At 35.1% G+C, this 26667-nt stretch overlaps 1 protein-coding gene across 3 annotated transcripts in view; it reads right to left on the bottom strand.

Annotated features, from left to right (window-relative positions):
• The window catches only part of MLIP (muscular LMNA interacting protein), a 252167-nt gene that overhangs the window by 35976 nt on the left and 189524 nt on the right, over positions 1 to 26667 (bottom strand). For all 3 annotated transcript variants that reach the window (XM_040473782.1, XM_040473783.1, XM_040473785.1), the window contains exons 10-11: positions 26184 to 26228; positions 14913 to 15041 (exon numbers count right to left, since the gene is read on the bottom strand). In XM_040473782.1, coding sequence (XP_040329716.1) covers positions 14913 to 15041; positions 26184 to 26228 — 174 coding nt within the window. The remainder of the gene's footprint in view (positions 1 to 14912; positions 15042 to 26183; positions 26229 to 26667) is intronic.

Raw genomic sequence — 26667 nt, 5'->3', positions numbered from 1 at the left:
TTGTGAAAGGGGCAAGGGAGCCATAAGAGTGGGAAGTCTTGAGCCTACAAAGAAAAGCTGCAGAAACGGCCCAGACATGTATGTATCTGTGAAAGATAGGGCTGCTTTTTTGCAGATAAATAAGCACCTCTTATATTTCTGAAATTGTTCATGTAAGGAAATAAATTGGCAGTGATTGTTCTATAGTAAAAACCCTCAGGACATGAATTTTATATAATGAAATCTGCTTTACTCACTTTTGTGGCCTCAGAGTCAAGTACAATGCCTAATACAATAGATGCTTAATGCATTAATGGCTGAAATTTCAGAGGAATGTAATGTTTTCTAGAGTTCAATAATGCATTCAGTTATTTCTCTACTCCATGAGCAATGAATGAGTATATTTGGTTTTGTGTGAAATGGAAATTTGGTACAAAATAATACACATTGTTCAAAATTATATTTAGCATGCAAGTAAATTCAACTTTAAAACTGTACACTTAATATTTTGTTATGTACATTTAGTTCATTTTTTCCAATAATGTATTTTTAAGGCACTGATTGGCTTTCTAAAATGTACCTTGATGTGTTTGCTGTATCAGTAGATGTATTAGTTCTTTTTTGAAGCATTAAATTCAAAACTGACTTTAAAAAACTCAGAAAATTTAGTGGGGCTCCTGGGTGGTGCAGTCGGTTAAGGGCCCGACTTCAGCCAGGTCAGGATCTCGCGGTCTGGAAGTTTGAGCCCCGCGTCGGGCTCTGGGCTGATGGTTCAGAGCCTGGAGCCTGTTTCCGATTCTGTGTCTCCCTCTCTCTTTGCCCCTCCCCCGTTCATGCTCTGTCTCTCTCTGTCCCAAAAATAAATAAACGTTGAAAAAAAAAATTTAAAAAACTCAGAAAATTTAAACAGTTAGAAAATTATAATTCTAGATCTTTTAACTTTGCAGAAATGAGAGGTTATAACCCTCTGAACCTTGAAATGGTGACTAATTAGTATCTTGTTTGTGCTGCAATATTTATTTTACATATCAAGCCAATACAAATATTTTCACTCATATACCCTACAAGCATACATAATTATAAAAAAAAAAAAAAGATAGCATCCTATTTACGACATTGTACATATTATTTCTCTGTATTTTCCCCCAACTTAACAACAGCTTTGGTATATTTCTATGTCAGTACGTGAAAGCTTTGGATGTCCTACCAAAACACATTACTGAGTTATCTCACGGATGTAACTGTCACTCAGCGAATTCTCGTGGAAGCTCCAGGTATATTACCCAAAATAGCAAATCACTTAACATTGTGATAAATTTACCACCTCTTTGCCAGGTTTTACACTTGTAATTCCTTTCTTTTGTCTAATTCCATTGGCCAATACTGCTAACATTATTAAATAATAGGCATGTTATTGTGCAACTTTAATGGAATGCTTGTAGTATTCCATGAAAGATGGAATTAGAGATGGCTTTTAGATTGAAATGTATTCTAATTTTGTTTTATTTCTCAATCAACTATTCCATTATTTTATCAACAATTAATTACACTTCTTAATCAGGGTGGGAAGTGATTAATCTGAAAACTGAGTAGCAAACACAAAGACTAGCTGTGTAAAAAAAAAAAAAAAAAAGGTAACATTATTATTGACAGTTGACAGTGCTTAGGAAAAGGTGATCAGAAGAGTCTGGTTTATATTCTGGCCTCAACTTTTCTTGGAGGGTTCAAGATCCATTGTGAGGATGTCAGAAGCCAAGTCTGTAGTCATGCAGGGGAAGCAGAGGGTTTCTTATATGGGGAAAATCTGGCAGGGCTAAGGCCTAATCAATCAGGCAGCAAACATTTCCTGTTTCTACGCTCACTATGGCCAACCTCCATCTCTCAGGAGTCGGTCAACTCTGCAATTCTGTGGGGTCAGATGATACCAGCTATTTCAGGCCGCTCGGCAGGGAGAGGACAGCAGAATTGTATCAGCACTTGGACAGGTCATAGAGAGCTAAGAATCTTGGCCAGGCTCACTTGAGCACTGTCTGGTTGATAATACAGTGCAGAGGAGAAGGGATTCTTGGTGGTGACAGCCTCCACATCTATGTCACCTGAGGCACCAATCTGTGCTAGTTGTCTTCTATGCTTTTCTGAAGTTGTTATCCTGCAATTCTCTTTACCATCACCTTGGAAATGTTCTTTGCCTATCTGTTATGTGCCATCTGCTGTTTCCAGTATGCCAGGCCTTTCTTGCTTTCCTCTCATATTCACTGGGCCCTAAAGGAGCTTCTGGGGGTGGGGGGAGGAATATTAGAAGAAAAGTTTTGACCTTTGCATGTTGAAAATTTTGTTCTGCCCTTACATTTAATTTTCTGGATATAGGATTCTAAGTTGCAGAATAATTTCTTTCAGAATTTTGAAAGTATTTTTACAATTTCTGTGTTACTCTACTGCTACTATTTTATAGGTATTTTCCCAAAACATTTTATGTTTATGATTTTTATGGCCTTTCTGATTTCCAGTTTTCCTTTGCCAATTCTTATAAATTTATTTCTCTTGTTTTCCTTATGTGTAGGAAACTTTATTGTTCTTAAATTCTATACATTGTATACCTTATTGATTTATTTTTATTCTCTTTTTAATTCGTTAACCATGTTTAGAGTTGCACGTTTTCTTCCAAGGACTATTTTAACTGTATTCCATAAGTTCTAACAGACAATAGTTTCATTACTTTTTTTTTCATTTCTTCCCAGGTAGGAATTTTATTTTGAATTTCCTCTTTAATCAAAATTTTGTTGAAAAACAAATCTTTCACTATACAGATGGCCAGGAAAGCCAAATTGTCATAATGTACCTTGAAGTTTGTTGCTTTTTAAAATACTTTGTCATAAGATAACTTTAGAACCTCTGAATGACTCCAAAGATTTTATTGGTCCTTCTCCATCTCATTATTATAAATATACGATATTATGTATTTAATATATATTACATATATAATCTCCATCTCATTATTATAAAGATATACACACACATAGCTTTATCCCTATGTTTCTATTACTATATATAGGAATCGTGACTATCTATTAATGTAACATATATAACAGGCTCTCTGTATACATGGTGCATGCGTGTGCACATCTACATCATCCTTGTCATCATAACTATCTGTGGATGTTGATGTAACTTCAACTTCATACCTACAATGTTTTCATATACTCTATTGCTGATTATACATTCACAGTTTTCCCATAGAACTGTACTTTTATTACAAAGAAGTCACTCACTTTAGGGAGTAAATTTTCTCTGACTTATTTCTCTTTTAGGTCCCCAAAGTGTCACTTTCTTTTTATTTTATATCTAGAACACAAATGCTATATAATGAGACTAGTTTTAAATCTATACTTTGATCTAACTGCATCATAAAATTACAATATAGTGTCATTTGCTCACTACTTACTGCTTTAAATATTCAGAGATGTTTTCAAAGCATTTTCAAAGCATTTCTAATGGTATCAAAGGAATGAATTTCAGTGTATCATTCTAGAGTTTTCTGTGTATTATTTTACAGTATTTTATGCAGCAGGAAGAACATATATATTTCCAATTAAATTGGGTTTTTAATTTTTCCTTTATGAATATTCCTCAAAAAAGATGCTTATCACTGACTACCATAAAACTTTAAACATTATAATATTAAATACCTCATGTCTTTAAACATTACTGAAATTACACAGCTTCTCCATGTCCTGATGCCTACTCTGTAACTATCTTATGATGCCATCATATAATTATTAGTTAAAACTCAAGACAAAACTATAAATGTAGGAATGGGTATATTATTATTAATAATGAATTAATAATATGGCTATTAACAAAGCTTATACTACATATAGGTATTATATCATCTCTGCCATGTCTTGCTATGTATTCCTATATTAGTGGTATATTCAATTTAGATTATTTTGTGGGAGATTTTTTAAAGTAAAGTCACTTGTTAATTTTATGAGGATTATTTTACTTAAAAATAGTTAATGTGATAAATCATATGTCCAACTGGGCACATGAACTTCCATCAAGGACAAAAGGCTTAAGCAACAGCCAAGTGAGGGCTCTCTGTTCAATGCACCAAACTGGAGAGCTGACACTTTCCCAGAAATCTCACTTTAAAAATGCATACGTTGTGACTATCTGGCTCTCAGGCTTACAAAGGACACCATCGTAAGCCCATATAAATCAGCAAAGCTTAAAATATTTCCTGTAATTCTAAGTCAGGAAGTGGCCAACTCTTTCTGTGAAGGTCCACTTAGCATATGTAGTAGGTTTTACAAACCATATATTCTGTCACAATTACCATGGTAGCATGAAAGCATCCTTGGGTAATACATAATGAGTAGACATAGCTGTATGCCAAGAAAATTTTATTTATAGGAACAGGCGGTAGACCAGATCTGGCCCACAGGTAATAGTTTGTGACCCCTGTTTTAGATTGAAAAAGTCAATAAAATCTTTACCATGTCTGACTCATGCCCCACCTCCACCCCAATGAATTATCTTGAGGTTGGTAGATACTACTTTGGAGATCACTATTCTAAATAATTCCTGAAAATGAACATCATCTACCCTGCTTTAGCATTCAATAGATGAATCTTTTAATGTTCTAGTTTTTGAGGGAAGGACAGGAGTCATAAAATTGTCTCATACGTGTTTATATCAGTGAGATATGTTAACAGTTATTTCTAATAAAATGCTGTAAACTGTTTTTCATTTACTTGAGAATTGTCATTTTCAATATAAAAATACTCAGCACAAATTTTTTCAGAGTAAAATAAGCTTTACTTAGGAGCTTGGTTTTTAAAAAAGGATTAATTATTTTGGTTGATTATATCATATCCTAAAAACCTTAACGATCACAAGAAGTTATGAAGCAAATAATACCTTGGTTCATTAGAGAAAAAATTAGCAGACAATATGCAGTGAATACATTAATTTTGCTGTGTCTATTAAGAGAACTGGAGATACTGAAGAATTAAGTATTGACACAGACATCCAAAAATGAATGCTATAGCCATATCGACTGCATTTGCCACTCTAGAAAAAGCCTACTTTCTATTCAGCCATCAAGTCAAACTATTTAACTTCAAAAACTGTTTTCATTGCAACACCAAAGGGCATTTTTAAGGCACTATGGGCTCTTTTCATTAAAGCCTGCACATCTGAGACTCTTTTGTTCCATCCTGGCATTTGAAAGCTACCCCCTTTTCTGTGGTTCCGAAGTAAAGGGTGAAAATCTACTTTCTCTCTGCTCCCTCTGTCCCCACTTCACACATGCAGCTATTTGTGCCCCTGGAAACTCAGAGCACCACTGGGTGACATTGCTGGAGCTTTTAACCACATCCTCTCTCCCTTCTACCTCTTATTTTTAAATACAGCCCTTGTTTTCAGTTTTCCTTTCTTGCCTGGAGCTTGTAACAATTTAAAAATCAGAATTATAGCATTTCTGCTACAGTTTCGGTTTGAAACAACACCCTCCCCCTTCATAAAGTCACAAACAGTTACAACGTATTTCGTAACCAGTGACTCCTTCAGCCAAAGGCGTATCAGCATTTTACAGACACTGTCACAGAAACCCCAAATTACCAAGAAGAGACTGTAATTATCTACATTCCCCGAAGATCAAGCCAAGATAAATTAGGTCTCTTAATTTTGAACATATGGCATAACTTCTTGTTTATCAGTCCTAATTCTGAAGAATTCATATGCATTTTAAAAACAGACATACTTAAAGCCACACTTATCTATTTCAAATCCTCATTTGAACCAAAAAAATGTAAACTTGCGAAGTATGAAAAGACATAGCATATGCTTAGCTTTTTCAAATCCCCTTCACCAAAAAAAGTTTTTAAATGATTAAAATATAATTTTGAAGATAGGTTTTGGATTATTTAGGGCTTAGAGTCTGTGACTGTCTAACAGCAAGCTTCACAGAGCAGATGAACTAGATCAGTGTGAAGATATTTGATGGCGACGTGTTCAAAGGACAAGGAAGAAAATATTCTGTAATCAATCGCAGTGGGCACTAGAGCGTTAAAATGCTGAGTCTTATGTTTTTCTATACACATAGTTTAATTCTTGTCTTAGGTTGCCCGCCTACATGTATTTGGTGGAGAGGAACAACTTATATTGAAGAAGTCAAAAAGCAACATAGAAGAGAGACTTCTGTGACTTCTCCCAACAGTGGGGAGAAGGAGAACCTATTTGGTGACACTTTAGCAAGGAGTCAGTGCCCTTCTTCCAAAATTATAGTGATCTTAAATGAAACAATAACAATAAATATTTCAAATGTGCACTCCCTTGAAAGTGTCCAGAGCCCTTTTGCAGTGACTATTTCATGGAATCATAAATGGGTATTAATATGCATACCATTACAAATGGAACTTGTAGTCCCATTTTTCTAGGATGAAATTGAAGTTCACAGTTTCTAGGCTCACATAGAATCCATGTTCTTTCCAGTGCATTCTATCATAAAGTTTCCTTTGCAGGAAGCAGAAGAGTCAAGGACTGCAGTTACTAGCAGTCAAGATCAGTCCCTTAATGGATCAGAGGACCAGAGGAGCAGCCCACGGCAGGTGCAGCCTGAGTGTGCAGTGGACAGTTATGAGTGACGAGGTATGGAGGATTGCAGAGAAGGTTAAGAGTGGACAAAAGAGGCTGAGGTCAGAGTTCAGAGTATGTAGAATCCCCTAGAATCTAAGCTTCATGCTGCAGCGATATTATCTGCTCCTTTTCCAGTAGAGTCACTCCTATCTATTGCAGAGCCTGGCACAAACATTAAAAGGTTGGATGCTATGAGTAGAGAGAAAGGACTGAGTGTGGAGAGAAGCTGCAACACCATTCATCAGGAAACCATAGCACTGCAGGGACTGCATGCCAGGCAATAAGAACAATTTGTTATGATTTTGACCTAAGCAGGAGAGTAGAAGACTTTCCATCTCTCCAAAGGTATGACCCAAGTAACACTTGATCTTTTTTTCTTTTCCTTTTTCAAATCACTTAAGGATGAGAAATATCATGCAATAGTATTTAAATAGTATTTAATAATAATATTTATCATATTATAATAATATTTAAGTAATATTAATATTTAATACTATTTACTATATTATAATAATATTTAAAGACATAGACACAGAATTTCAGGGTAAGATGACACTGTTGAAAGTATTTTGTACAATGCCCACGTTTTGCAGGTATGTAATGAGGCCCAGGATCAGGAATGACTCCATCCAACAGCATGCATTTTTCATACAGACTGGCTGATATTCAAAAATTTCTCCTTTTGTTTGATTTTCTTGAAATCTAACAAGTGTGGAAATACAAGAATGAGGAATAAATGTCTGGGAAGATGGGGAAGCCATAACGTTGCTGAAATATCTAGAGCCAATGAAAATGTATTCCCTTTATCTAACAGGGCTATCATTACAAGTAGAGGCTACATGGAACGTGGGAGATTCCATAAAAGGAGGCTTACTTACCTCCTTTGTACAAATCAAATAGGGAAAAATTCTTAGTTAAGACACAAAAAGAAGACACCTAGTCACTGTCAGTTGAACTGAAATGTCCTTAGCAGGGGTATAATTGAGCTTCATTAGTCATAGTATTCTTGAAGCTGGAAGGGAACCAAGAAATGGTCTGGTCCGGGATTTCTCGATTCCAGCACTACTGACATTTCAGGCAGGAAAATTCTTTGTTGTGGGAGACTGTCCTGTATATTGTAGAATGTTTAATAGCATTTCTGGTCTCTACCCACTAAATGCCAGAGGCATCCCTGGTTGTGACAACCAATAACGTTTACGGCAATGTCACCCCAGTTGAGAACCACTGGGCTCAGCCAATCCCCTTACTTCATGGATGAGTTTCCTGATTCACAAATGCAAAGGGTAGAGCTGGTTAATCACACTTCCACAACTACAAACCAGATTTCAGAACTCTTCCAGCAAAACCAAGCTGTTCTAGTTTTCTTTTGATTCAATTATACATCAGAACGAATAAGGTCATCAGGTCCTGCCTGGATGGGGATTCTAAATTCAGAGGTGAAATTAGCCTGACCCTACAATACCCTGCAAAAGGCCAGTTCTTCTATCAAATGCAATTCATGAGAACCCAATATTTTCCAGAAATGGATTAGCCAAAGATTGAAAAAAAAAAAAAAAAAAAAAAAACCTCTATTTTTCCGAACGCACCAAATGCAATGGATATCATATACACTTGGTTTTATTTGAACAGGTAAAGTATGTTAAGCCTCTCAGCTCTACTAGATAAAGATAACCAACAATCCAGCTTCTCATGAGTTGTTTATTTTAAGACCAAATGCAATTTTCTATTTTCAAGAAAGAGTAAAGATTTAAAAAAAAAAAAAAACATATTACACGTCTAAAGGTCCATTAGACAAATTGATATTTGGATGGCCTGGCTACAACAGATTATATTTCTCTTAGGATGTCCATATTTGGAGATTAGAACATTATTTCAAAAAAGTCAAAAAACCTGTCAGCTCTTTCATCCCTAAGGAATCACCAATGTTGAATTTATAAATTTACTACAGATCTTCCTTTCCATGTAAACTTTGAAATAAAGAAAACTACATTTTTGCATTTGTATAATGTATTCCATTTTCTTTTTCCTATATATTTTTTTGTAAATGACCTGTTTTACCAGCCTGAATTCAATTTTCCATATGCTGGACTTCTCACTCAGGCTGTGTTTGGCTCTTTAATGAAATTCAAAAAATCATTTTTTTTTTTACCACTTTTATCTCTGATTCATTCTCTCCAAACATTCTTTTGGTTGCTCTTCTCATTTGGATTTGTTGTTTTCTCTGCCTAAATTACCCACCTTAAATTATTTTATCTTGGATCACAGAAAAGAGAAGGTTTCCAACTCTCTTCACATAACTCATTTTCAGACTTATATATCTTGCTGTGACCTTTACATTTGTCATCAAAGACTGTCTAATCTCACCCACACTTTAAAATAAGCAACAATGTCCCTAGTGCTTTAGAGAATATAATGTGTTTCAAACACATCAATCTTAGCATTTATATTTAGATAATACATCCAACTTTTACTAGGTCCCCCTCTATGCTTTCTACCTTGATTCCACTTGTCATGGGTCAAAGAAAATTGTTCAAGAGAGAAAAGAAAATCAAAAGGCTCTCACTCTGATTGCATTTCCTAAGGATATTTATTGTTAAATAACAAAATTCAATCAAGAAAATTTTAAAGATTTGGTTGGCTTTATTAAATGATTCATGAACCGGGCAGCACTCCATCTAGCAAGTAGAGGGGAGCTCTAAGGAGTTCTACAAAAGGGAAGCCTTTTATAAGAAGGGTGGGGCAAGAACATTACTAGCAAAAGAAAAGGAATGTTCCTTGGAGGTGGCTTTTAAGGGAAAAGCAAGGTATCCTTATCATGCAGATTACTTCCCCTTTCATTGGTGGGTGGAAATGATTCCAGAGGCACTCATTGACACAGATTGAAAAATTCTTGACTGGCAAGGTAAGACTACATTTTCCAGGGAGGTTGAAACTACAAATCACTTACATGTTAAGCAGGGGTTTGGAAACTCTAAGTGATACCATTTTGGGCCTCGGGTTTTATTTTTGTTTGTAACACTATTAATAATTACCCTCCAAACCATTTTAAGGCAGTTGTAGACAGTGTCCTGGTTGAGGAGCACTAGTTTTACCACTGTCTTGCATGCCAGAAGACAAAACCATGCCAAAGGCCTGTGATTGTTACCATCTAGAGTTCTACCTACAGGCTGACCTTGACTCAAAGCTCAGGGAGTTTACTTCTGTAAAGTAAAGCATAAGAATGTATCTTTTTCCTTGCCAGTAAATACAATTTTCTAATCTCTAACGTTTACTCTGGATATTACTTAAAATATTTTTACACAGCTACCTTCTCTCTTTTGACATTCATCAGAGAAAAATCACACAGAATATTTAATTTGCACAAGACCTTACTTAAAACTGGAACATGATTTACATGAGAGTTTCTAAATAAGGCAGTGCCATTCCTCTTAAATAAAGATAGATGGGGACATCCTGAATTAACAAAACATCAAAGACCACATTTGCATAAAGCTTTCAGATTGTCTTTGTTTCCCTGGTAGATTAGGCTATGGTCAGATACCCCATATCTACCAATATTTGTTAAGCAACTATTGCCTCAGAGTTTAATTATTAGAATTCAGTTGCTTAACTAATTATTAGAATTATTAGAATAATTCTATCTATCATGATCAAAGTGGCAATGGGTCCTCTTTGTGTGTTTGCTTGTTTTAAAGCAAGTAAGAATCTCTTCTAGACTTTAACCCTACAGAAGGCAAAGGAAGGGGGACAGGAAAATAAGTTTCTCTTAGCTTGTAGACAACTGCAACAGAAAATTGCAACCCTGATTCCAGTCTCCCAACTTCAATAATTACACAAGGTCAAGAGAAAGCTTAAACCAAAAAAAAAAAAAAAAAAAAAAAGGGAGAGATGAAATTTTTAATTTGAAGAGGTGATCCTATTTGATTACATTCCAGAGAAAAGGCAAATTCTGTCTCTCTAGAACACTTTTTTAAAAGAAAAGAAAAACAGTTTATTATATTGATAAACTATATATTACATGCAGTATACTACCTATTTGTGATAAATTGTCTATTACCTATTACATATACAGGAAGGAAGGATGGAAGGAAGGAAGGAAGGAAGGAAGGAAGGAAGGTAGGAAGGGAGGGAGGAAGGGAGGGAGGGAGGAAGGAAATAAGAAAGGAAGGGAGGGAGGAAGACAAAACAAAGAAGAAAAAACTCACAAAGATTTCATTACTTGAATAAACTTGCTAAAATGTGGAGAAACCAAATCTCTGGTCTTAACCCTTCCAAAAGAAATGTAACACAAGGAATTTCAATTCTCCCTCCCTTAAAACAATTCAGAAAACCACTTAATCACTTCTAGACCTAAATAGGTTAAACATTTTAAATTCAAAAATATTTCTAATTAAAGGTTAGCAATGATAAAAGATATTTTTATGACAAAAAAAGCAAGCCATCTTGATTGAGAAACAATTATTGAAAAAGCAGCAATTTATGACAAAGCCAGAAGTCATTTGGAATAAAAGGCGGTATTGTCAGTTTCACCTAGGACAATGGTGAGAACTTGCTCTGTAATATTAACATGTGCATGACACAAGGAAGTGAAAGGGAAGGTCACAGTAGAAATCCAACTTTATGAATAATTAGATAGAAATGTGAAAGTCACCCACATAATCATCAAAGCTGAATGTCAAACAGAGAGTTTGGTAGGGAAGTCAGATATCTAAGAAAAACCAGAAGAAAAGAAAGACTGAAAATACTGCAAAAAAGAAAATTCCTTATAATTATTCCTTTATGTTCTCTGTGAAGTGGTGTGGAGGAAATTCACTAAATGGTCATTTTCACACAAAACATGTTCTTTTGCTTATTGAAGCAAATTAGAAGGAAAATAAAAATGAAGAGGCACACGTCTGGGAAGTGTTCTTTCTCATTAAAAAGAAAATTTCCAGGAAAATCAGATGAGTTAACAATATTTCCTCCTTAATTCTGTTCAAAGCTTTCTTTTATATAATTCTCTAAGGTTTAAGAAGAAAATGACATATTTAATATTATGGATTCAGTTACTAATTTATAAAGAACGCAAGAGAATATTCCATATAACATTCTATACAAGTGAGGTTAGCAATTGCTCTTTATACTAAATTGAGGATCTTAAGTGAAGAAATCACCTTTATCTAATTAGATACACTAAATGACCAGAAAACAATCAATGTATTTTGCCAACTCACAAATAGTCAGACAAACTAAAACTCATTGGGCTCCTTAGTATCTTAATTCTCATCAGTGAATTGATTTTCTAAGCCTCAGTGTCTTCTGGATGCCCATTTGTCCAATCAATTCTGTTAATTACTTTCCAACTCTGACCTTGATCATCCATAGAGTATGCTTCAAAGTACATCACCATAGTTTTAAATACAAACGTGGAGTGTGAGATATTTTGCAATAAGTCAAAAGGACCACAGATTGATACAATAATGGATTTAAAGGTAATTTCAAAAAAGCATAAGCTTCATTCTGAAGAGTCTTTGTTACAAAACCCATCTAATACAGAATGATGCTTCCTGGCCTATGCCATTTTGATGTAAAAGCTGTTGATTAATAAGTCTCAATTATTTGATTATGCATTTGGTTTCAAACTTTGCTTTTAGTACTCAGAGGCTGTCTCCAGGCACATTTTCAGTTCATTATCAGTTCAAAAGGCTGCCTGCTTGTACCTTCTTAAGCTACAGTAAATACATTTCCGTCTGGTCTCATCATCTTTAGTGTCTGACATTTTGTAACAGAGAGTTTTGAAATCATATTTTATGGCAGTGAAGCTGTTAGGGGAAATTTATTGACTTAACAATCCCATCCAGCATCTCCTGTCATGTGGAACTGTCCCCAGTACAAGGCAGATTAGTGAATGTGAGCTGCTTCAATTTGGCCCAACTGTCTGGCTAAAGAATTTTCCATTACATGGGTGGGTGAGATCAACTGAGTTTAGAACCATTCAATTTATTCTGTGGCAGTAGTAAAGGAGAACACAATAGTGACTGGTGAACTTGAGTGCACTGTCTTCTATTCAACTTCTAATGAAGTGGCAATGCTGAGATTATAAATTGCTCTTACTCAATTGATAGTTTAAGTAGATCTAAGCATCTGCGCTTGCGATGTGCCTTTGCTATCTTTCTCCAGCGTAGATTCTGGACACACCAAGATGGTAGTTAGAACTCAATAAAAAGAGACCAGTTGATAGTACATGTAGTTGCCCAGTATGCAAGGACCCCGAGTTTCTATTATTTTCCCTCTCATACAAGGTTAATGAGTAAGACCAGGCAGTGTTTGGAATTCACTTTTAAGTAGTATGCCATACTTCTTTCAATTCTGACAGCCTGCAGATCCCTTTTTATGTTCCACAAAGAAGTTGGGATATAAACAAGAATAAATTGATTGAAAAAATATATATAAATATGATTATGTCTATGGCACCTCCATATTTGCAAAAGAATTCATTTTCCACAAAGTATATGGAAATTCATAGGCTTATGTTGTACATAAACAGAGCTTTAAACTTGCTGTATAGTTAGGAAAAGCAATGAAAAGAAATGGCAACTCCTTTTAGTGACAATTTCTTAAACTTGAAAATAGAATTTATCATTTCTGAAGACAGCAAATTGTCTGATAAATAGATAAATAGATAACCTGATATTCTACAATGAGTTTTGTTTAAATTAAAATGCATAAATTTGAAATTATACTAAATAAAAGGACAAAATCATTATTTTACAACATTAGATGGTATTTTGAAGAATGTAAGTTACATGGATAATATGTGAAGTTTGTTTTAACTGTTGGCATTTTTGTCATTTGACTACATTATTTTTTATACTTTTTATAATGATCCCATACTGTCTAAAATGTCACATTAAACCTCTAACATATTTGTGTCATGCAAGCAATAGATATTTAACAAGTGTTTTTGTTAATGATGAATTTTCATTTCTGTTACATGTAGAATTAGTGATAACAATCCTATTTATATCAATAAGATTTCTCTAACTTAAATTGACTACTACATTTTATTCTATATAATGAAAATAACTGCCTTTAATTATCATATTCAATGATATTAGTGCCTTCTAAAATGTTTAATTATCAAATCATATCAGTCTTTACAAAATACATGTAAATAAACAGGAAATATCACCTCCATTTTATAAGTAAAAAGTATAACAATTTATGGTGAATTTTTATAAGGCTACTCAGGGACCTCTGACACAATCAGTGTTAATCTTAGAATTTAAGAAACCCAGATTTTTTTAATTTGAAGGATCTTTAAAAAGTACCTGATCTGAATGCCTCATGTTATACACGAAGAAACTGACGGCTAGAGAGATGTTATAGAGCTCGTATGTGGAAGATAAGATATTCCTTATGATTCACAAATATTTCAAGAATATTCTTAATTATCATTTCCAAAGTGAAATTTAAAAGGAGTATATCACCTTATATTCCTTCATAAGTATATTTTATTACACATTACCAAGGGTAGTGTTTTTACATTCCTTGGTTGTATTGGGAAAGGTTTCTAGATTGCTTCCACTGCTTATCCATAGAATGGTATTTGAGATATAAAATATACAACCCATGCCTATTTGTTGCATTTTAATAGGATAAATAAAGATGCAGAGTTCCTCTCTGAAATAATTTATGGACTTTTATACTACATAAATGTGTATTTTCATATGTTTCCCTAATAGCTTACAAAATACCATCAAAAATCTTCCATTATACCTCCTCCAACATATAAGATATATAAGAGGAAGACAATATACCTTTTTTACATATAAACCAAATGACCAAAAAAGCCTTAAAATATATTAAACTCCTATCCCCTATTACTGCTCAATCTAGGGGTTCGTATCATCTCTACTGTGTTACTATGCATCTGTACAATAGATCCTTTGCTAAATATCAAATATTGCAGCTCTTAAAAAAAGATGCAGGAATTTAAAAATAAGAATGCAACACCTATATGACCCATCCAACCAGTGACTTCATGATGCCTTTTTTTTATGGAGAGTGGTTCCCAAAACAATGCCAGCAGTAGGTAGAAAAAACTTTTTTTTTTTTAATTTGAAATACTTCAAGATATCATCCTAGGAATATATGAATTTCTTTTTATTATGCAAAAATTAGAACTTTTCTTATTACTAAGGATACTCCAATCAAATGAACATTTTCTTGCACATACTATACTCAAGAGGCATCTCCATTACTTATACAGTTATTTGTCAAAATATCAAAGACTTTGTCTTATGTATGCTCACCTGCTCAGAAAAGAAGTCGCTATCATCTTCCAGGTATTTACTGAAAGGGTTGGGTTCATAAATTTCCTCCTCTTTTTTCAGTAATATTTTGGATTTTACAGGTACTGGGCGAATCACTCCAGGCTTAGTCTTCATGAATGTCAAATAACATTTTTAAAAATAAAGAAATAAATACCATTAAAATGAATGAATATGTATATCATTAAGTTATTCAAATGTTCTCACAAAAAATGATAATTTTTAAATTTTAAAATGATTTTACCAATACATAGATCAGCTTAGAAATCAAATGATTTTAACTAAAATAACTTTAAAGTTAACCATTACACCAATGAACTCATAAAGATCTATTATCATGACATTCAAAATGCAAAAACCTTCCTCATTTATCTAGCCAAATGTGTTCCTATATCCTCACCAGTTCATTCAGCCAATAAATATTTCATCTGACAAATATTTATGGAGAATGTCCTTAGCACCAGGCAGCATTCTCATTCTGGTAAGGAGAGATGAATATGGCACAGTCTCAAAGCCTTTAACAATTTATTTTTCTGGAAACTACCCCCCATGCCCCAACATCCACAGAGCTGGGTCCCTGGAAACTATGTTCATTTTATGTATAATGAAACCAGGGATGGCCTTCTGACCTAAAAGGCTAGGGAGGTGAAACCAGATTTTCTCTTCCAAGAATGTGGAAAAGGAATAGACCATTCTGAAATTTCTTGGGAAGGTTGAAATTATAATATGTCAATTTGGGAACTATAAGAAAGACTTAACCTGCCATAAAAAGCATATCAGATGAGATCAAGAAAGAGAGCAAAGTGCATGGAGCCTAGAGAGAAGAGACACTAGGGGGCTTTCCAGAACTGAATTCTAAAACATTCCTGGGGCCCAGCTGAATTTCTTGTCCTGAGGCTCCCTGAGATTTTCCTTTTTTTAACACAAGATTTCGTACTTTTTAAAACTCAAATTTACTTCTGTAACTTGCAACCAAAAGAGTTTTAGCTAGACTAGTCATTCAAGATTCATAAACTTGTACGCAATGTCAGTTTGATGAGAGAGACAGAGAAATCTACTTAGGGGCAATTTCAGAATGATGTTTCACAAACACCAAAACCTTGTTACACTGTAAAATGTCACAAAATGATTGATAAATTTACAAAAACATCCCAAACAACAATTCAATAAAAAGTTGTGACACTTTCTCTGGCTGAGCATTTTGCCGTAATCATTCTTCTCAACACCATTTCCTTTCTGAATATAGTAAATTAGCTCTCCTCAATCAACACTGATGCTCACAATTTAAGCCTTAAGGGACTATGTCTATCTCTCTGCTCTATAAACCACCTGATACATTTTGAGGCTTGAATAAATGCCACTCTGCAATACTTTTTCAATCGATATTTTCCCAGTTGCCTTTCATATTTATGTCAACTAGGGAAGTACAGAGTGAGAAAAGTCTCTATCTTCCCCAGGCTGAGAAATATTTCCCACTTAAGAAACTCTGATTTCTCTCAAGAGGGAAAAAAATGAGCAAGTAACATCCAATTATGCATGAAGTCGCACCGTGGAGTATATGTATGAGAGCAATATCCCTGCAGTAAACTCAGCATAAGAACAAAGCCTCAGCAGCTACTGATTTCTATAACCACCTATAATGAGGGAGACACCTGATATTTGGGTCATGATCCTAAGTTGTCCAGATTTCTTGTCTCTCTTTTTCACTTGACTTCTTGTTTTATTTCCCCTTCCTTCTCCTACTCTACCTTCTCCTTCTCTTCTGCTCCTTTGTGAGGTAGGAAATCAATGCAACAACTCTAGTACTCGGGGCCCACCAGGTTCTAAAACCAACATGGAGCTTTAGGAGCTAAGCTTGGTGGGAGTAGGCAAAAAGATGAAGGCAGAGAGGAGAAATGTCACCAAATTCACTTGATATGCTAAGAGAATCCCTCTGCCAGAGACCCTGACCCTTGCATTGCTGGCAGGATGATAATCTGGGTTATCCTAGCCTGGAGACTTTCACTCAGATCTTCTCTCTTGGGATCATCAACCTCCAGGGTGAGACCAAAAAAGAAACTCCTCTAGATAGCAAGTAGCTTTAGTATCAGAATCATCACCCATGTTTCATATATGTTTCCTTACCAGCCTTTATGCTCCTTAGTTCCTATGAATTTCCTGAATTTGATGGTTGTCTGATAATTTGACAATAATTATTTCCCTATTTCCTCTACTCTATTGGATGTCCCACATGCTCTTTTCTTGGACTCTGTGTCCCTGAAGTCTGAGGCTTCCTCATTCTAGTTTGCCTACTTGGCCTTGGTAGAGTTGCCCTGATTCTTACACTGTATTTGTCACTTCTTTCCTCAGTCCTGTTTTTTCTCCTGCATCTTAACTTGGTGTCACTCAGTAGTATTTTATAGAGATGGAAGCCAACTCTGAGCATAAAACTAGACATAGTTTGCCTTGGACATTGTTCACATTTCCCATTCTGTAAATTTTAACCATATCCTCCTCACCCAGAGATCAGTATTTGGTCACTATGGTCAAGTTGGAAATTGAACACTGGTGGCCCAATTCTGAACCTCATGCACTATCCATAAATCATAGTACATGGACAAGTCATATTCATGACAGCCTCTACACCTTGCTCATACCATTTCACATGCTTTGAAATCAATATCAAAATCCTTGAAGACTCATTGCAGATAATGACACAATCATTCTCCCATATATCCAGATTCTATATCTTACCTATATGTGATCAGGCTCTATATTCAGTATTTTAGATAGATTATCTCATCAATTCCCTACAAAAAACCCTGTGAGAGACTTAGAGAAAATAAGTTACATGCCAAAGTCATGCAGTTAATATGTGAAGAAGTCAGATTTAAATCCAGGTCAGATCTAATCATCAAACCCATGATTTTAATTACTCCTATGCCTACTGTAAGCCAGAAACATATGGAGAAACAGCATAGACAGAGACTTAAAATCATTTTTAAATACCCACCTCCATAATTTCTTCTGTCCAATCAATAACAAAGTTCCAATATTTTTATATTTTTTATTTCTTTTAAATTCATTGCTTCTGTTTTATTTCTACTGTCCATTGACACATACTTGACTTTGGCCACTATTACTTCATTTGATGTCATTTTACCTTTCTTTTCACTAGTCTTACTAAATCCGGTTTTTCTTTCTTTAAATGTGGCATATAAAAAAGTTCCTGCCAAAAGACCATTCCTAAAATACTGTAGGATATGATGTTTTCTTATTCAATATACACATCCATACATCCTCCTTTCACCCCCCCCACACACACAACACACACAGACAGACACACACACACACACACACACACACACACACACACACCCCATACCAAATTGCATTTACTAAAGCACTCTGTAGTTTGCATGGCCAAGACATAAAATTTGTACTGATGTCTCTCTCTGGACTTGGTTAAAAATACACTCACAGAAAACAGCATGATATTGCCAGGAGGAGGGCATCAAGCTTATAGACTTTAATTTTTGCAATAGTGTTCCTAGACTGTATGACCTTGAAAAAGCTGTTCGAGGTACCTTCTCCATCTTTTCCCTGTCTGGACCTTCAGCTAAAGGATTATAATCATCCATGAGTAGGTCCTTTAATAATGAGTAATGGCACATTTATTATTTACATTCCTGTCCTCTCCGTCATCATACCACATAGAGTTTTTACATAAGTCTTGTCTCTGCATATGCAAATCCATCACCCAAACAAGTGTCTCAAGGTGCCTTTTAGAACATCTATAAAATAGCCTAAGTAAAGCAACCAGTGCTGTTGCTGGCAAGGTAAGGATCTCTTGGAATATTAGTTAATTTCTTCTCTGCACTTCTTGTCTGCTGGTTCCTCAATGTCAAATGCTTATGTAATCTGTATCCGTTGAAGATTAAATTGCCAACACAAAGTAAACTAATGGATCTATCCAAATAAGAGTTCTGCTAGCACTGTGCCACTCAAGATGGGGTGTGTAAACCAGCAGCATCTGCATCACTTGGGAACCTGTTAGAAGTGCGGGATCTCAGGCCCTACCCCAGAACTACTGAATCATAATCTTAATTTTAACAAAATCTCTAGGTGATTCATGTGCCCTCAACTAGAACTCATTCCACTAAAATGTTGTGCAACCCACCTAAAGATAGATCTTCCTTGGTCTGCCATCCCAGAGACATCTGCTTAACTTTGAGCTTTGCCTCCAGACTAAAAGAAAGCCTTTAGAGGAGAATGTCTTTTATTGATTTCTAATCTACATTGCATCCTTGCATATACCCCCCTGATATCTTTAGACTTCAAGTAGACTTTTGTTCTCTAATTCTGGCATAAGTTTGTGTCCAAACAAAAATAAAGGTAATTACATTAATCAAGTTGGAAGAGTCTGTTAAGGTGAGCTACTATAAGATTGTCATTGCCAGCAACTAAACAAGCCCAAAGTGGCCCTTCTTTCATTTTTCTCTAAATAGAATCCATAGATCCAGCTAGACTCATGACTAATACACGTAACTGTTATTCTTATGATGCCAGGAAAAGCAACTCCATAATTTCCTTACCAGCCTAAGTGGAGAAATAAAAACAGGCAATGACTCCCATAGTTAACAAAAAAGGAACAGAAAGAATAACGAGAAATTTCTCTAAATGGCAAATTTCAATCCTTTATGATGAACCTACTGAGAGAGAACTGATCTACACTGAATATAAGACATTTTTGAAGCACCTCAAAGACAAAATAACCATTGTTTTGGATCTCTGAAGCACACATCTATCAGACGTTCTCTGGAGCCATTTTGCCAACTGCGACCTAATCTATGTCAGGAAGTATAGTGTGTATAAGTCTTGTTCTCAGAGGGCTGACAACTCAGTTGAGTAAGCCACCAAATAATCACACTATGAGTCAAATCGTGTCACTTGACTCCTCTCCAAGCTCTCTAATGCCTCACTTTCTCACGTAGAGTGAAAGCCAAAACCCTTGCCATGCCTGTAAGGTAATGCCTACCAAGTGCTATATGACCTAATTGTTCCTATGCCCCACTAGCCTCTCTCTTCCCAATCTTATCTGCTGCTGTGATCCCTCTCACGTCCCCACCACTCTCCCCACTCTAGCACAGACACTATGCTACTCTCCCCCCAGGGAGTTTACACTTGGGCTCTTTGCTTTTTCCAGAACTCTTTTCTCCCTGGAATGCCAATTTCCCCTTCCCTCCCTTACTATTTTTATTTTTTTTTCCATAGAACTTATTGTAATATGACATTTGTTTATGTGTCTATTGTTTTGCTTTCTTCACTAGAATGTAAGCTTTATGAGGACAGAGATGATTACTTTGTTCACTGTTGTATCTCCAACACCTAGAACCATGCCTGGAACCTAGAAGGAGCTAAATCATTGCTTGAAGAATGAATACATTAATTGACAGCCAGAAAGAGCTCAGGATGCTGGCTATTATCCAATATGAAGGCCTCAAGGGGTGTTGACTGTCAGCTTGGGGTCTCCCATTACTTTTCTCTGGATTGACTTTTTGATTTCAGTATAACTCAGGAACAGAGAAATCCTCAGGCTAGAAGATCCATATGGTCTTTCACCAATAGAGGACCAGAAGAAGGGAAGTGGATTGATGAGTTCCACCGTCAGAGGTAAGAGTAGAGGCTGAAGTTCCCATCTCTGATGGATATGAGAAGTCAAAGCCAGAGATCACTTCTTTGCGAACTTTACAAGATTTTCAACTTCTCCATTTAAAACAATTGTTGTTGTTCCTCCCGTTTGCTTATAGCGATGCCGATAAAAGTTTTAATACCAAAAGAGAAAGATACAGGCTCTTTTGAAGAATTTGAGGGTGGGGTAGAAGTAAGGAGATCACGTTTAAACCTACTGCTAATTTTGAGGGGGAAAAAGTCCAGAGTATGTAGAGTTCCTGGGGCCTGTGAAAGGTTTCAACGGCCCATGGGACACTGGTCTGAGCCTGCTGTTAATCTGTCTTTATAACTCATCAAGTGTACACTTATGCTGGAACATTGCTACTCCAGGGCACCATGAAAATAAACATTATTTCTGTCCTTTGGAACTTGAAATCATAATTCTAGGACAACAAGTTGGTACTGCCTCTGGCTGGAGACCAAAGTTGAAAATTAGCTGCCAGCACTGACCTGGAGAATCCATTATTAATATTTTAAAATAATGGCTTCTTAGAGCAAGCTTCTTCTTAAATTAGTAACTTCAACTATTGGACTGTGTTTAATTGCCTTTGATGACAGTATTAAGCCCTGCAGTGGTGTAATGAGGGAAGAACAGAAATAAAGAACAGGGTCTCCATTCTTCTGGGTTTATTTTTATCTTTTAGAAGAAATAAAATGTACAATAAAAAGCAAGAACGTAATAAACACAGCATATAGCAAACTCTGTGAACTGGCTAGAAATTCTACTAATTTGATGGATCCAAAGAGCTAGTGAAAGTACCACAGTGTTTCTTTTACCCATTTGCTTCCGTCTTGTCTTTAGTCCCCAGTGTTTTATACATATGCATATATTCTAGAATTTCTGTGGCAACCAGCTCATAGAAACTCAAAAACATACTACCAGTCAAAACTGTTGACAAAAGCAATATTCTCTAAATGATTTAGCTGGTTCACTCGTTCAATTAATAAATGTTGATTAGCTTTCATTCTTTTAAGATCAATAATATTATATGCTTGAAGCAAACAATTAAGCCTTTTCTACCCCTTGAATAAATATCCCATATTTCAAAACACTATAGTGCAGAGCAAAATTTCGAAGACTGAGGGAAAAAGAAAGATTTTCATAGCAGCCATGAGCTATGGCACTACTGACACACAACTGTAGATATGTGGACTTCAGTTTTTTTTCATCAGAATAACGGAATAACAATTCCTGCAAATTGCGAGAATCTAACAGGATAATGTTCATGACAGAATTTTGTCAAGAAAAAAAAAAACACCATAAAATAAATTTGAAAGGGAAAAACTTTCCTCTTCTTTTTGCATTTATAATATAAAGTATTGATTCTAAATGATCTACACCATCCAACAAAGTACCTACCTAAAATATTTTTTAAAAAATAAAAATATACAAAGGACTCCAATTATTATAAACCACATCCCCTAGCTCAAGAAACATTTGATGGAATGTGTACAACAACACAGATTGGCTGGGTTGAAGTATTCCAATGGTTGAAGAAAAGACAATAGCATGACTCAAAATGTAAGAGGTGTAGATGATAAATGCTGTAGCACTTAAGTGTGTTGTGTCAAGGAAAACTGGTCAAGGACAAACCTCCTTTCAGCTTGAAGAAGACATCAGTTCTACACAAAAGCTTTCAGAGCTGCATTTTCTGAACAACAGTGACCTCAAGGGCCCTCAGAACAATGACTCATGCACCACTAAAGCAGGACACATCAGCTGGCATTCAGAACTGGGAACAAAGTATCTGAAAGCTTAAGCACTCCTTTATAATGTTCCAGTAAGCAGCATTTTGCTTTTACCTGTATATAGCCATGTGGCTCATTTTTTTAAACTATTGTTTTATACTCTCCAGATTCAGTATTCATCTTGGGCAACAATGAACATTTTGTAATGGCATTAAATATCAAAATCAAAAGCCAAATGTCTTCTAAACCAAGCTTCCCTACCTACCACCAAGGGAGGCCAGTGTCTTACCCATCCTGGAGAACCTAAACTATTTTCTCATCCAAAGAAAAGGCCCCACTGGCCTCTGTTAATATTGTGAGGACTCAGTTCAGGAATTAGCAAAGCTTTGTATGCTATATCCCTCCTTTCCTTTTGCTCCCATTATTATGCTAGGAGTAGTCTCCGTACAGGTGTGAAATATCCACATCCAAATTGACCCCACCCAGTCTCCTCCTCTTTCATAAGTGATCATATCTTTTCAGGCTGTGGGAAAATGCTAGAACAGGGCCCACACTGGAAGTGCCCAATGAATTTCATACTTCTGTGGAGGCCAAATTCCCCAACTCCTTCATCAACCTTTCCTTATTCTTTTTTAATTATCTAAAATTCATAATGATTTGTTTGAAAGTCACCCAGAACATAAATGGTCACTATCGCTGTGATATGAGATAATCCATTTAAACTCTGTGTGAGCCTGTTTCTTTATCCATAAAAAATATTATCTTTGAGATCATACTTCAGAGGTCATGTGTGCAATAATAACACCTCTCATAGGTACCAGGCTATATTAGCAACCTCACATATTATGATACATGAGCCTTGCCGTCCCCCTGTGGGTTGACAGAGTAGTTATTCCAACCTCCCATTTTATAGATGGGTGTTTCCAACACCCTCATCTCTAAGCCCCTTTCCTGTTTTCATGCACTGTGATGCTGTTTAACAGAAGAAGAGAAACTAAGGCACAGTTGGTGAAGTTTTTCCATACCCATTCCATTCTCCTGAGCTGAATACTAAATAGTTTGGCTTCCAGAGTAAACAATGGGAATATCTTAAGAATAAGGGACACAGGGACATGGTCATTTCTTTTTTTCTTTCAAATGTTGAATTGGCACAATTGCAGTGTAAACAAACAACTAGGTAGCCAAGTTAAAATAAAAAAGTATGAAAAATTTGCATATCCTGAAAATGCCAAATCTCAAAAGCAAAATGGTTTCTGTATTAAGCTTGTATCACCACAGTGATTTCTCGTATATTTTTACTTCAACCAATTTATTATATTTTTCCCTAAAATAGGACTAAAATAATTTTAACTAATGGCTTATTTTATATAAAACATATTTACTTACATAATTTAACTATAATCTATCATATGTTCCCCAAAATTTTGTTTTTATGTGCTACATACACACACACATTTTATAAAAAGCAATGTATAATATCAAATTACCTATTATACGGCACCTATATGTGTGATGCTATAAACAAATGCACATATACGTGTGCGTGTGTGTGTGTGTGTGTGTGTGTGTAGTTTTGTTTTCCAAAGGCATTCTCACTTACTCAAATTATTTAGAAGTTAATACTAAAGAGGGTTTGAGATGGCAAATATTGGAAATTCATTCATAAAAATGAAAACTTATAATTTCATTCATATATTACTTAAGAGCAAAAATATCATAAATCCCTAAAGAAACAAATGTCATATGCCATTCCTTGCATACAATTATTTTTATCCTATTCCGTCCCCAAGTAACGAAACACAGGGTTAGTATCATGAAATAGAAGTCAAAGTGATTAAATTGAATGATTATATCAATCCAGATGTTCCTTTTTGTGTGTGATAAGCTTGCTTGATAATAATTCCTTCACAAACCAACCTATATCTCAAGGGAATTTGGGGATTAAAACTTAATTTAAAACTTGGTTAAGAAATTCCTTGAACTCTTTAGAGAAAGAGTCTAAAGCAAATGCAAAGAAATTATCATTAAAGTCAGTCAAAGCAGTGCTTTGTATTTTTCTCCCTGAAGAACACAAACTTAAAATTCACAGAATTATTTTATTAGGCAAGAAACAGTTTATTTATTACATTTACAGTGAGTTGTTTTTATGTGTCTCTTTTTATGAAGTCATTATATATATTTGCCTCTTTGAAATAGTTTCTTATAATATTAAGCCAAGAACTGAGATATATGTGTATGTGTGTATATGTATATATATTTTTCACTCATTTATCTCAAGAAACAAGTATATCATTATTTTAAATATTAAAATAGCTGTGGTAATATTTCCATATATAAACTGGGAAACCATTCAACTTTATTATGTTATTTCAATGCTTGTTTCCATGGCAACTCCTTCACATCACACTGTTAGTAATCATAGACTCACAGTGTTGGAATGGTTTGGAAAGCAGGTAATAGAATGCTCTTGTTGCTCATTTAGGAAACTGAGGACTAGATTTCAGATTTGTGACTTATCCACTGTCAGCCCAGTAGCTAGTGTCAGAGAAGGAATAAAAGATGGCTCTTCTGGCCCCCATTCTAGCATGCTTTCACCTATACTATGCTGCCAGCCACTCTTCTAAACTAATGGACACTATTTATACACGGACACACACATACACATGCAAACACACCCCATATATACACCATATGTATAAACATGAATATACTCAAGCAGTTTGTTTAATCAGGCTATTTTTAAGAGTCAAACTATACTTTTTATGGGTTTTCAGTATTACAAATGAAAATAATATCATTTTGGCATAACAATGACAAGATGACTTGTTGGCTATGGATGTAGAACACAAAAACAATTGCTTAAAAAGGGGAAAAATCAGTATTAAACAGTGATTTTGCCTTCTTAGTATCTCAAACTGCTTTACTAGCAATTTTTGTAATTCTACTGAAGGTGCCTATTGTTCAGGAATTCATAATTATAAATAATAAAGATTAAAAGATATAAAGAAATCTTTAGTAATGTCTAGGCAACTTACTTCATGGTTTCAATTTGCTAACCACTGTAAAAGAATAGAAAATACAAAACCCTATGATGAAAAGTAATTCTATGTAATCAAATTTGCATCTATAAATAACAGATTCTAGAGTTTAGATCAGTACTAACACATTAGCCCGTAGCCCTTTGTTAAGCCAATGAAATGTGGTTACTCCAAATTGAGATGTGCTGTACATGTGAAATACATAGCATATTTCAAAGACTTAGCCTCCAAAAAGGAACATAAAATATCTCATTTATACTGATTATTTGGTGAAATGGTATTTGCCTATCACTAAATAAAATACATTATTGAAATAAATGTGGTCTGCGTTTTACTTTTTACTCTTTTAATGTGGCTACTAGAAAATTTTAAATTACATTTGTGGCTTGCCATTGTGGTTCACATGATATTTCTCCTGCTCATTACTGATCTACACCATTTACATGCTAGCCTTCCTGTCTGAAATATCCCATTTCTCATTTCTTGAAGTCCAGAACCTGCCCTACATCATCAAACATGACCTGTCCTTGAATGTTTTTTGCCTCTGTCCTATCAGGAAGTAAGCGCTCTCCCTCTCTAAACTACTAAGATGCAAGTTGCTGGCAAATAAGGTCTATGTATGGTTTTTATATATGTTGGTAAGCTACAAAACAACCACCATGCAACTACAGTAAAGCATCAGTAAAATTTTGTTAGACAGGCAAACAAATATATGCAGTAAATGTATTCTCTGTTCACTTTCACTCAGAAAAATCTGTCTTGAGAGATCAGAATTTTTGAAAGTAGGTCCATGACTTAATAAGAGGATACATACCAGCTGACTCTCGGATACTGTAGAGGATGGGGAGGACAGGTTTGCCTGAAAAATTAGAAACATGGTGTTTATTTAGTGAACTTCATAATTTCACAAAATATCCATATTTTTAAGTTTTTTGAAGTTCTTTTATTATTAAAGAACACATGTCCATTGTAGAATTTTGAAAAGAATAAGGTAAAAGGAAAAGTATCATTATGCCACCAGAAAGTGTTGAACATTTTTTGTACATTGCCTTACAATATTTTTCCTATGTTTTCTTATGCAGCTCATATAATAGCATGATGTTTTATGTGTTAATTCTCCTTAACATCTTAACATAAGCACTATCACAAGACATCAAAAATTCTTCAAGATGACATAATATTTCAGTCTCTGTATATACTCCACATTTTGCTTAAACATACTAGCATTGGGGCGCCTGGGTGGCTCAGTCGGTTGAGCATCCGACTTCAGCTCAGGTCACGATCTCGCGGTCCGTGAG

Source organism: Herpailurus yagouaroundi, unplaced genomic scaffold, assembly GCF_014898765.1.
Source record: "Herpailurus yagouaroundi ecotype Mexico unplaced genomic scaffold, PumYag 139, whole genome shotgun sequence".
Classification (NCBI taxonomy): Eukaryota; Metazoa; Chordata; class Mammalia; order Carnivora; family Felidae; genus Herpailurus; species Herpailurus yagouaroundi.
This window is presented reverse-complemented; position numbering and strand designations above follow the sequence as displayed.